The sequence below is a fragment of the Aquila chrysaetos genome, chromosome 5 (genome assembly GCF_900496995.4).
Source record: "Aquila chrysaetos chrysaetos chromosome 5, bAquChr1.4, whole genome shotgun sequence".
Lineage (NCBI taxonomy): Eukaryota > Metazoa > Chordata > Aves > Accipitriformes > Accipitridae > Aquila > Aquila chrysaetos.
The window spans coordinates 72,450,866-72,462,709 of NC_044008.1; the positions used below are offsets into that span (position 1 = coordinate 72,450,866).

At 42.5% G+C, this 11,844-nt stretch overlaps 1 protein-coding gene across 17 annotated transcripts in view; it reads right to left on the minus strand.

Annotated features, from left to right (window-relative positions):
- BPTF (bromodomain PHD finger transcription factor) overlaps positions 1-7,218 on the minus strand; it is a 57,300-nt gene extending 50,082 nt beyond the window's left edge. For 8 of the 17 annotated variants that reach the window (XM_030014420.2, XM_030014415.2, XM_030014416.2 and 5 more), the window contains exon 1: positions 6,255-7,218. In XM_030014420.2, coding sequence (XP_029870280.1) covers positions 6,255-6,894 — 640 coding nt within the window. In that variant the 5' untranslated portion in view covers positions 6,895-7,218. The remainder of the gene's footprint in view (positions 1-6,254) is intronic. The other 9 variants (XM_030014423.2, XM_030014417.2, XM_030014413.2 and 6 more) reach the window with 2 other exon arrangements.
- Positions 7,219-11,844: the final 4,626 nt, after the last annotated feature.

An 11,844-nucleotide genomic window follows, 5' to 3' on the forward strand; every position in this document is an offset into this window, starting at 1 on the left:
AGTAATGGACTGGTGGATGGAGGTCCTACATAACTAATACTCTGCCAGAACCACTGTCTTGTTTAAACAGGGCGAGAATGGTAGCTGCACTGGTATGACCTAAAAAATAAATACTGATTCCAGCATTTCTTGATTAGAAAGCTTGCAACTGGTCTCATTTCTCTTCTCTAAACTTTCCCTTCCTCATAATTTCTCAGCACTTGGGCACTAAGACTCCAGCTTAGAGTTCCTGTTCACAGTTGCAGTGGAGACAAACTTGATAGAGTATAGGGGAAAGAAAAGACAGACCAACGAGTTTCAGATACATCAGTGATCTGTTACGGGGGGGCGGAATATAAAACACCCCCCCCACAGGCGCACTTCACAAAATTGACCCAGCAAGTGAAAAGACTTCAAATTTGCCTCCATAAGAGATTAATTTTTGGCTTCAAGTTCCACAAGTCAAGTCAAACTACACTACTCTTACATAAAAGTCCATCTTCAGTAAAATAGAACTGGGTTGGTTTTGTTTTCCACATCATGAATCACTACAGAAACTTCTCAACATAAAGACCAATTGGCAGTTATATGATGTCCTGAAAGCATGAGTACTCCTTAGAGAACATGCTGTCTCCTATGTTTTCCTTCCTCCTGGAAATTTTGGCCCTTGACTACCCTCCTAAACTCACTAAGACTGTCCTGTTTTTGTTTGGTTTTAATAAACATACAAGAATCAGACATTTGCTGTCCCACATTACTGCTTTGCACCAGGCAAGTATCAAATGAGAATGTACAGCAACACACAAGTTCTTGTTAGATATCACTGAGAAAACTGAAAACACTGATGAAAATGCATAAGAGAACATTTTTTGTGTTTTTTCATTCCTTTTTTTCCTTTTTTTTTTTCTCCACAGGAGAATGCATAAACTGAATGTAGCTACATGTTTGTCACAGCAATATCCAAACTGGTTCCTTAATTAAAAGTCAACCTCTTGAGAGAGCATTTGCTCAGCTTACACCAAAGAAGAAAAAGCAGTAAAATGAATCAGTTTAACATAAAATAAGAATATATTATGAAAAGCAGTACCAAAATAGAAAAATCCAAATCTTTTTCTTGGGATGGGCCAAAATTAAAGGCTTTGACTTATACAAAACACTTTTTTTCCCTTTAAAAAATGCCAACATGACAATCAACATGTTTCTAATATTCACAAGTCAAATAATCTCCTCCAGAAAAATTTTCTGAACAGTAAGATGCATTTGTAACTACTTGTAAGTGCAGCTCCAATTTGAATATTGCTCTGCAACAATCGTACCTAACCTAAATTTATTTATTTTGCCTGGAAAAAGAAAAAAAAAAAACCAATGACAAACCAGATTAAACTTAAAATCTAAGCCAACATTAAAAATGAGACATTCCAAGCACCACAAAAGCTTTGGAAGTTGAAGCACAAACGAAAAAATAACCGGTTACTAGACTAGATCTTGAGAGCACCTTCCTGAGACCACTCATATCACAGAAATTCTCAACATGCTCCTAAGTTAATTTTGACTACTGCCTTGCATTGCACAAAACTAGGTCTTTATGTTCTTGAAAAACTGTTTTAAAACTTTAAAACTTTTGGCTGTTTATTTTTTCAGTTTGTACACCTGCCAGTAGTACACTTCTAAATCAAACTAACCTTCTCTACTGATTTTACATTAAGAATTTCATTTCTCAACATTAGGGCATCAGTACACTCTCAGTAGGAGCCAGGAATACAACCCCCCTATATTCTAAGGCATCATTTTAACATCTGGATAGCTAATGCAAGACAAGTAGCAAATAAGATCCCACATTGTCATTCTCAGAAGTACTCAGAGGCACAACCCTTTTGTGCCTAGAACGCAGGCAAAGAAAAGTAGTACTAACATAACGATTTTCAGGAACATCCTGACAGACAGATTTCTTAGTTGGGGCACACTCAGGGCAAGTTGTAACTAATTTCAGAAGTTAGTGAGCCCTGAAAGCCAGCCCAATGTAAAATCCACATTTATTCACCTAACACCAGTTCTATGCAATACAATAGTTGGCTATGGAATTTTACTGCAGACCTACAAAAAAAGTTTGCACAATCAACTCATCTGCAGTACATCAAATTATGCTACCTTTTACAACATACATACTTTGATAAAGGTACAGTATTTGCTGCACAGAGCTTCTTAGATGACTGAAGTGACAAACGATCTCTTCAGATAAACGGCAAATTTGCATGTCAATACAACAGAATCAGCCACAGATTTACTCGTTTGGCCTTCTACACAATTTCTTTGCTAGGACTCTCTCCTACATTTTTGATGACTGGCATGATGAACTTGTGATAGTTCCTCTAGAGTAGAAATCAAAGTTCAGATTACTAAATGGTAAAATAAAAGCATGCCAGATTTAATTTAGAGAACAGGGTACCCTAGGTAAGATGTTTGGGAGGCTGGTAAATCTTCTCACATGACAGACAAAAGAGGTTGCATATTTTACTGTCATATCTCAATGTCTCCACTTAGAGTTCTTCATGAGCATGAAAACGTGTTAAGATATAAAATTTCTACAGACACAAAATGCAGCACCTTGTTTCCAGTTAAATTCTTGCACTCTGAAAATAAAAGCACACTGGTGAAGTAACTGGTTAACAGAAGTGATGGTCAATCACTGTAAATGCTCACAGACTAGCAAAATCCATCTAAAAATTTTATTAATGTACTTTTAAGACAAATCTTTTGGCTCACAACTCTACTGTTGTGCATTTGCTTGTTAGACAGACTGACGATTATCTCAGCCAAAATCTAGATGTATAACTCGTCCTAAAGCTAGTTTTCCAAGTTTTTGACAAAAACAAGAAACAGAAAAAAATGAAGGACTTCTAGGCATCTTGATTAAATCCTTCTTTTAAAATTCTTCAACGTATGGAATATACTTGGTATCTATAATGCAATTGTGACAAACCTAAAGTAGAACTTGGAGTGGACAGGTAATGGCAAAAATGTTTAGTGATACAAGATATAAAGAATACCTATCCTACAAGTACATCTACCTTCTGGGGATACAAATAAACAAGAGAGAAGGGACATTACTCACACACACAAAATCTCTCTACCAAAAGTCTGTCCAGCAGAAAAAAAAGCAATGATAAACCTCATATGCATTCACACAATAAGTTTTCACTGTACCATTTTTAAGCGTTACATCAAAGGCATTTTACCATTCCTAAGATTTTGCTTCTTTAAATACTTGAATAATAATATAGTAAAAAACTACTCCTACATTCAAGTTCAAGATATATTGTAAACTTCCCTGCTGAGCACAAAATTGAGCCTTTCTTGGCTAGAGACATAGCATTGTGATCTTTTAATTCATTGTTCAATGTAAGTTTGAAAAAACTGTAAAAAGTCTGTCACCCATTTAAGTGGGATGTGATTTATGTGTAAAGAGTCTTGGTTGGTAAGAGAGTTTGACTGGGATTGCATTTTTTCAATACCCTGCTCTCAAAAAAATAAACTCTTCAGCCCCCAAGACTACATCCTGAAAGTAGCAGTGATTCAGGCTACACGTGATTGAGGGAAGGTAAGTAGAGAAACATTGTTCATCATCTCTTCTAGTAGAAAAAACCCAGCGGGCACTGCACGATTCTGTCAGGGGCTAGTTTAAAACAATAGAGGAGACACTCCTTCAAGCCCTCCAGTTAACCACAGGAACTTTGTCACTGTGTATTACAACTTGTCAGTTTGAAGACAAATATATGAAAGAAAAAACACCGTACCTAAACATAGCTAAAGACCAATTCTGGCTCAGCATGCACCTGAGTCAAAGAGCACTGGAGCCCATGAAGGAACTCTGGAGACATATCCCTCTATGCTTGCCCTATTCTTAACACTCTTCTCTGCACTGGCTACTGTCAGATAAAGAGATACTGAGGTTAGGTGAATCTTCTCCTTGCCTATTAATGCTGTTCTAATGTCAAGTATCTCTTCCTGGATTATGATAAGACTAAGATTTCAATTAGTGCCACCACTGCGTAGCAGTGCTCACAACGTAGATATTTGTTCAGCAGAAACAAGACAGACAGAACTGACTGAATGAAAAGTTTGTACTTTCTTTGAAAAAGGGCAACAGCATATCTGGGAGAGAGGGAAGGAGGGAGGGAGACCTTTAGGCAAATACTGAACTAATGACAACTGCCAGTAAATTGCCAAAATAACAACACAGATGTTTAACTATCAAATACTCAGTATTAAAAAAAAAAAGGCACATAAGGATGAAAATGCTTACACTTAAACTTATCTTTAAAAAGTTAACTGAAGTTACCCTGACCAAATGAGAAATAAACATGTAAATTATCAAAATGGTTTCTGATACACCTAAATACCACGTAAAACCTGTCTACACTTGCACAACAATGCACACAGAGGTATCTTGTTATTTGCCAAAACACTTAAGTACATTTCAAAAATTGAATACACCCATACTCTGTAGAATTAATTTTAAACCTGGATGCTCATGTAAAAAATATTTTCCTGACCTAGCCAATTAAAATCATAAAAATATTCTTTCCCTGACAAAAACCGCTCCCCCCCCAGTAATAAAAATTAAAGTTACCACAACTAAGCAGAAAATAAAGAGTTAAAAGTCAAGGGAGTACTTCAGAGTTTTTGTCTTCTGTAAAGCCAGACCTCAATCTTTAAAGTAATAAATATTCAAAAATTTCAATTTGATTGCAGGACATCCCTGCAACAGGTAAACTAACACCTTAAAAAAAGTATCTCTAAATTAAATTCATTTAGTAATGTATGTACTTATTTTGATTCATTTAGGTTCCTGAGCATATGGATATAGATTAAAAAATATATAGACAGACATACAGAGTTTTTTAAAGGACTATTATGAAGTCACATAATGAGCTGATACCATTAACTCACCAAAATAAAAACAAATGACACATTTAGTAGGCAGTACTTCCCCCTTTTTAAAAGTCGTCAGCTAACTACTCAGAACTACACTCGTTTTTTAATTAAGATGCAATGCATTTACATCAACAACCTGTTCCTCCCCCCTTCCAAACTGGCCAAATACTTGTACAACAGCAGTGTCTGTTACCCTGTAGCCCAATTCAGAAACACTCCTAGGTTATCCCTGAGTTTAACTACTCTCCTGGTTCAGACACCTAAATAATAATAATAATAATAATAATAATAATAATAATAATAATAATAATAATAATAATAATAATAATAATAATAAAATAAATAAGCTTGAACTCCTTTCTGGAATTAATTCAAATAAATCCAAAGTGCTTAAGTTTAGATAAAAGAATTTTTGAAGCTTGAAACCCACATGGTTAATGAACTAATTAAGGACAAACAGAAGTGCAGGCCTTAAAAATTTGAGCCCAAATTTGCCACTAGAGGTTAAAAAAAAAAATCACAATTATGTTTAACGAGTTTTAACCCCAATGAGTTTTAAAGGTTGCCATATCTTAAGATAAATGCAGTATTTAAACCCAAGACTTCTGACTCAACCTCCACCTTTTAATCTTTGTGTTTAACTAAAACTAGGTTTACACCCTTGCAATGAGGCCCTGTGCACTTTTCCCCAAACTATAACAATGCAATCTCCATTTTGAACAATGCACCTCATTTCCCTCCTTGGAAAGCTAGTTTTGTCTTAAAGCCAGTAAATGCTGGATCCAGTTACACCTCTGATTTCAAGAGCCTGAAAATTTTCAGTGTTTATGGTTTTTTGGTTTTTTTTTTTTTAGGCCAGTTCAAGTTGCATGTGCTTCCTTTCAACATCAAGTTATATTTGCAAGCACAAGCCATCCTTTCCTGTATATATTTGAAAGGACCTCTTTGCAAGGCATGCATCCCGTTTCCCTTGTTTTTAAATATTAAGTGAACGCTCCGTACACTTTTGACATTGTTTGCAACACGTTCTGGTGTATCACGCATTTCTGCAGTCACCAGAATCTCCATGCATATTTGCAAAGCATCCCCTTGTTACAGCCTGTACTGCCCTCCCTCCCTCCCTCCTCTCAGTGCATGTGTTTGTAAGCATCTCTAACGTTCCCTGCATCCGTGGGGTTGCCAGTCGTTAATTTGCATACCCCTCTCTCCCTGTGAGTGCTTGCAGGCATCCCTTACACACACGCATGGGAGGAAGAATGCGTGCGGACTGTATTTGCAAACCTAGAGGGAGCATGTGGGGTGCCCTCGACTTGTTTTAGTTCATCCCACTGACTCTCTACCTGGGGTGCTGCTGTAGGTGCTGTGGCTCCTGAAGCTGCTCTCAGTGCAATAACTGGCATCGTCTTCATCCTCCATCTCTTCGGGGTAGTCAGAGTCGTCGTCGTCCTCCTCCTCCATTATCTCCTCCTCCTCTTCCTCCTCGGAGTCCTGGTTATCCTCGGGGTCTCCCTCCTCTTCCTCCTCGGACACCATGCTCTCCTCCTCCTCTTCACTCTCATGATCATCGTACACCACTTTGCTGATGCTCCTCCTGGACGAGGCAGCCCTGCCTTGGCTGTTGCAGCTGCCTCCTCCGCCTCCTCCCCCTGCTCCTCCAGCCCCAGCCCTGCCCCTACCCTTACCGCTGCTGCCTCCCCCACCAGGGGTGCTGCTGCTGCCGCTGCCTCCCTTCCTCTTGCTGCCCCCCCTGGGGGAGGCGGTGGCGGGGGAAGAGGCCTGGGCAGCCCCGGCTCCCTTCTGCTTGGGCCCCGCCGTCTCCGCCTGGGCCGAGGTCGCCCACCTGCCGCGGCTGCTGCCCCGCTGCCGGGACCTCAGCCCCCCGATGGGGCCCGCCGGGGCGGGCGGAGCCGGGGAGCTCGCCTGAGCGGTGGCCGCCGCCGGCTGCTGCTGCTTGGGCGGCCTGCCTCGCCGGCCCCGCATCTCTGGGCGCTGGCCGAGGGGGGGGGGGGGAAGGGAGGGGGAAGGAAGGCTCGGGAGGGCGCTCGGAGTCCGGACAGGCGGCTACGGGGAAGCTCCCCCCCCTGCGAGGGATCCGGGCCGGGGAGGGGGGGGGCCGCCGAGCTGTGAGGGCCGAGGGCTCAATCCGAATTGCCGGCGTCCCGCTCCGGATCGCCACCGGCCGCCATCTTGTTTCTTCGTCTCTGCCTCGGCTCGCTCCGCTCTGACTGGGGGAAGCGGCGGCGGCAGCAGGCCCCGAGCGCCTCACGTGACCGGCCGCGCCCGCCTGCCGCCGCCAGGGGGCGCCGCCACCGCCAGCCGCGAGAGCCATGTTGGAGCCGGCGCGCTGGGGCGGCTCCGCGCTTCCCCCCCCCCCCCTCCCTCCTCCCCGGCTGCTCCCCGCCGCGCTGCCCGGCCCCTGCCCGCCCCACCGCCGCTTTCCTCCGCGCTCTCTTGGCCGCTCTCCCCTCCACCGGCACGCAGTCTGCCCCCCTTACCCCCACCCTAGCTCTTACCGCCACCTGCCACGAGGCGCTGCCCGGCCACCGCCGCCCACCACGAGGCTCCCCCTCAGCCCCGGCGCCGGGCGCTCCCGGGGCGCCCCGCCGCGCTCCCCCGCCGGTGGCTGAAGCTGCGCCACAACCGCCAACCTCCTCCCCACACCCCTCCTCCCCGGGTCCCCCTCGGCCTCACCGTCTCCCCACACCTGAACAGCGACGCCCGTTACCGGTCCTCTCTCCCAGAGCCCCTCGGGCTGCCGCCCCTCAGCTCCGAGTCCCACGGCTGCTTCAGCCGGCCGCCGCACCACTGCAGGGGACAGCTGTGAGCGCAGGTAGGCGACGGGCTCGGCTCGGCTCTGCCCTCCCCTCCGCCCCGGGCAGGGGCTCATTGCGGGGCTCTCCCCTCCCGCCACAGCGCCCGCCAAAACCAGAGCCACCAGGTCTACCCCTCAGGAGAGGTTTCCCTCCTTCACCGCCCTGAGGCAGCGGCCGCCCGCCCCCAGCTCCAAGCAGGCCCCCTTGACCACTGTCATGTTAATCTCTTGCCATGGTTTAAATCTTCACGCACGATGCGGAAATTAAGACCCTCTTAAAGCTCACCGTTACCTAGCCAGGGTCGTGATAAAGCAAAGTCGACTGAGGAGATCACATAGGGCCCCACCCTTTGCATTTTTGTCCATCTACTTTCTCGGAACTGCTGTGTCTGCAGTTCCCTACGAAAGGGAGATAGGCTTCACCTATTTTGTATTTCCTCTCGTTATCCCATTTGCAAAGTCCCCAAAGGACTAAAAATCTACAGAAACTAATTGCACAGTTGGGTTTCTAATGCCACCACTTGAATTCAGGGTATCAGTTTCCTGAACAAAAACAGTACAAACTGAAAGCCAGCCCAAGGCATGCAAACGTCTTGCACTTCTTACAACCAGCCCTCTTTCCATGGCTAAAGCTACACAGCTGTGGGATCCCTGAGAGTCTGAAGTCTTATTGTTAGCAAATAAGTGGTTCGCATTTTCATTTTCTCTCATTCCCTTGCTTATGCTTCTCTGTGAGGTACGATGAAATACTGGTCATGCCATAAGCATGCCAGTTACATGTCCAATGTGTAATTTGCATTCTTCTATAGTAATTTTTGAAGTGCCTTTTGTTTGTGAACTTGTTGCTCAGGCTGAGAACCTCATTTGCCACAGGTTTGTGGGTTTGTGTCAAGCGTGCAACAATGTCACAATGGCACCAGGCAGCAGGGTTTAGCCCAATTTGCACTCTTACATGCAGCTTTTTATCTGTATCTCTTTTATATTCAGTTGCACTCTTTTATATTCAGTGGTGCAGCTGCACAGGCTCAGAGCCATGTTCTAGACACAGTATGATACAGACACAGCAACAGTAGTAGACAACATTGCCTAACCCCATTTACACCTTTATACTCAATTTGTATTCTGAATCTTTCAAAGTTACCTTTAGATTGCTTAGGTCAGGCTAATTGTTGCAACCTCTTACAAGTTTGCAAAGGATTATGGTAACTCTTTAAATACATGAATATAGGGATACATGTTTTGAGGTAGGTTATTTCACTACCTCTCTCTGTGATCTTGGACAAAACACTTGTGAATCCTGCCATCTATACATTCATTGAGAATCCAGCAGAGAGACCTCATCTATCTTCTGCACTGATACCTACAGAGCCTGTAGCATTAGGAGAGTGTTAATATCTCTACTGTGGATTTTGTGTACCTGTAGTAGATCAAAGGTACTAATAATCATTTGCTTTTTAATACTATGAACCAGAATACCTCAAATCTTAAATAAGAGATAGGATTAAGAGACATCAGTTGTTGATGTGGAAGCGCTTACTGAATAGGACAAAGAATTTTAATTTTATAGGTGGAGAAATGGATGCATAGAGGGGGATGTAAACTTTCAGGAGTCAGGACTATAAATTAGTCCTTTCCAACACACAGCTTTGCTCAGTACAGAGAAACCAACCGTAACCCCTTAACCTACTCACCTACCCATGTCCACTCCTAAGAACAAAACATATCTCCATTAAGAAGCTGAAGTTTCTATTTTGAGTCTGCTGGTATAGTTAAATGAGCGTACTTGTAAGTGAACTGAATACAGCGGGAAAAGGAATTTTAGGTAGGAGGCCGTACACTGCCTCCATACTCAAGACAGACGGAGAGAAAGACTCCTTTCAAAAGGCACTTTGGAGAAGATGAATAGCCTAGTTGTTCCAAGCTGTTGTCTGGATGGGTTGCTTTCTCCAAGGGTAAGGGAAAGAACTCAAGAACCTACAGCTGGATGGCATTAATAAGTGAGTATATGCTCTTGCTTAAATTATTGAGCTGCTTTTGTCCAGTCCTTCCCTCCAAATTATTTCATAACATGTATTAGGCATTAAATTCAAGTATTCAGCTCTAGAATCCAGTTACATGTACATTTATAAGACACCAAGGAGTTGCTGAGTAATGTTAGACTAGAGCTCAGCTGTAGACTAAATTAAGTCAGTCAGGGAAGCAAGGGCATACATGCCTTTTGCTGGTGTAATTCAATATTACCATTTTATTTAGTATAATGAAAACCAAAGCATATCAACATACTAATATGCTGAATTATATTAATATTCAATCACATTATTAGTAAAAATAAGTTTTTAACATCTTATTTACTATTCTGAACATGTATTAAGTCTATCTTCTCTGAAGGCCTCTGGCCCTAACCATCCATTTTATACTACATCTCATGAAATCTACCATTATGCTTATCTGTCCCATTTTCCCCTATCCCAGATAAGCTTTCATTTAGATGAATATTCAGATCTGTAGGTAGCTTATAACAAGTCAGTTTTAAGTGAACACCTAATCAGAAGTACAATTCAATAGATGCTTATACCTGTAATACCTTCAACAAGTGTTGCTTTCATAAAACTTCAGTTCGTCACTTTTTTTTGTAAAGGGACAGTCAAAACAAATCTAGAGCTAAGATACACTTTGAAATGCTAAAATTCAAGCTGTATAGAACAAGCAGCATAGATGAGGTTAACTTAAGTTGAGGTGTTCACTCTTTGAAAATGTCCTTGGAGAAAACACACTGATGGAGGCACAAATGTTCTTATTTCAAATTGGAGATAAGTTTTCCTGTCCAGAAAATTAAAAGCAACTACTGCCAGTGCCAAGAAGTACCCCTCTCTATGATTCTTCAGCTGCCCACTCTAGTGTTTTTTAAATTTTACTTTTACATACATTTGGTACTGACCTCTGATAACAGCGTATACAACTAGAACATGTCAACTTCCAAAGAGTCTTAAGGCTTTTAACTGCGTGCAGCTGTTTCAAAGTTATACAGCCAAAGTCCAGTAAGTTATGCATCTAGCACTTCAGCCATAATAATCTTGCATTCTAGCTATAGCCAGAGAAAGGAAGATAATACTGTTGTTCATTCTCAGGCAAGTTTAACCTGACAAAGGTTAAGGAGCCTTTTATTCAAACAATGATTTCCAACATTCTGCTCCAAATCAAACTGGACGTCCCCTCTGTGTCCACTGACATATATGCTTAAGTCAGCACTATCGGAGAAAAATCACTATCCAAAAAGAGGTTATTTTCAGCTACGTTAGTTCTTTGCTCCAACCTAACAGGCAAGATACCATTCTTGCTCTGAGCTGTGCTGGCAGTTACCAGTTGCATGGTCAGCTTAAACACATCAAACTTGCTCCAAAGGCCACAGCATTAATTTTTACCTGAATGTTATTTTTATGCTCCTCTCCCCTTCCCCCAAAGCTTCAAATGTATATACGCAAGATTTCAAGAAATGAGTATTTAAAAAGCAGAAACTATCTTGGATGCAACCTTTCAACAACAGAAAGCTTCAAGAATTTCTAAAGCAGCAGTCTTGAAGTACAGCTAATTATGCTGAAATCCACTAACTCGATTCTGCAAGTCTGTGCAGGAGAGCATGCTCTAGAGGAGCAGTCTCTCTGCTTGAGAAAACAGTCATCTTCAGCTGATGGCAACCTCTGAGATAAAGATTGTAACAAGACATCCTACTAAAAAACTGCACTTTGCTGCTTCATTTGAGGAAGGAGTCTAGTTCCTGCTGTATACCTCTTCCTTCTCCCTAGCTGTAGGCAGCTTCTGGGTGCAGGTGGTCTTGTCAGATATGAGATGCATCAAAACAGCTTTAGATGATTGTCATTCAAGAATTTAACTACTAACTGCCACACAGCCCCCTCCCTTCTCTCTCTCTCTTTTTTTTTTTTTTTTTTTTTTTTTTTTAAAGCAGCATAAGAGGACCTGGTTGCACTGGAAAAGAAAGCATGAAAGAGTACACTGACTAGTTGTGATACCATGACACATAGGAGAGAGAAAGCAGTGAGTTAGGTAACAACCCCACACCTACACTTAAGCTACCTTCCCTGTTTAAGCCAGGTCTGTAA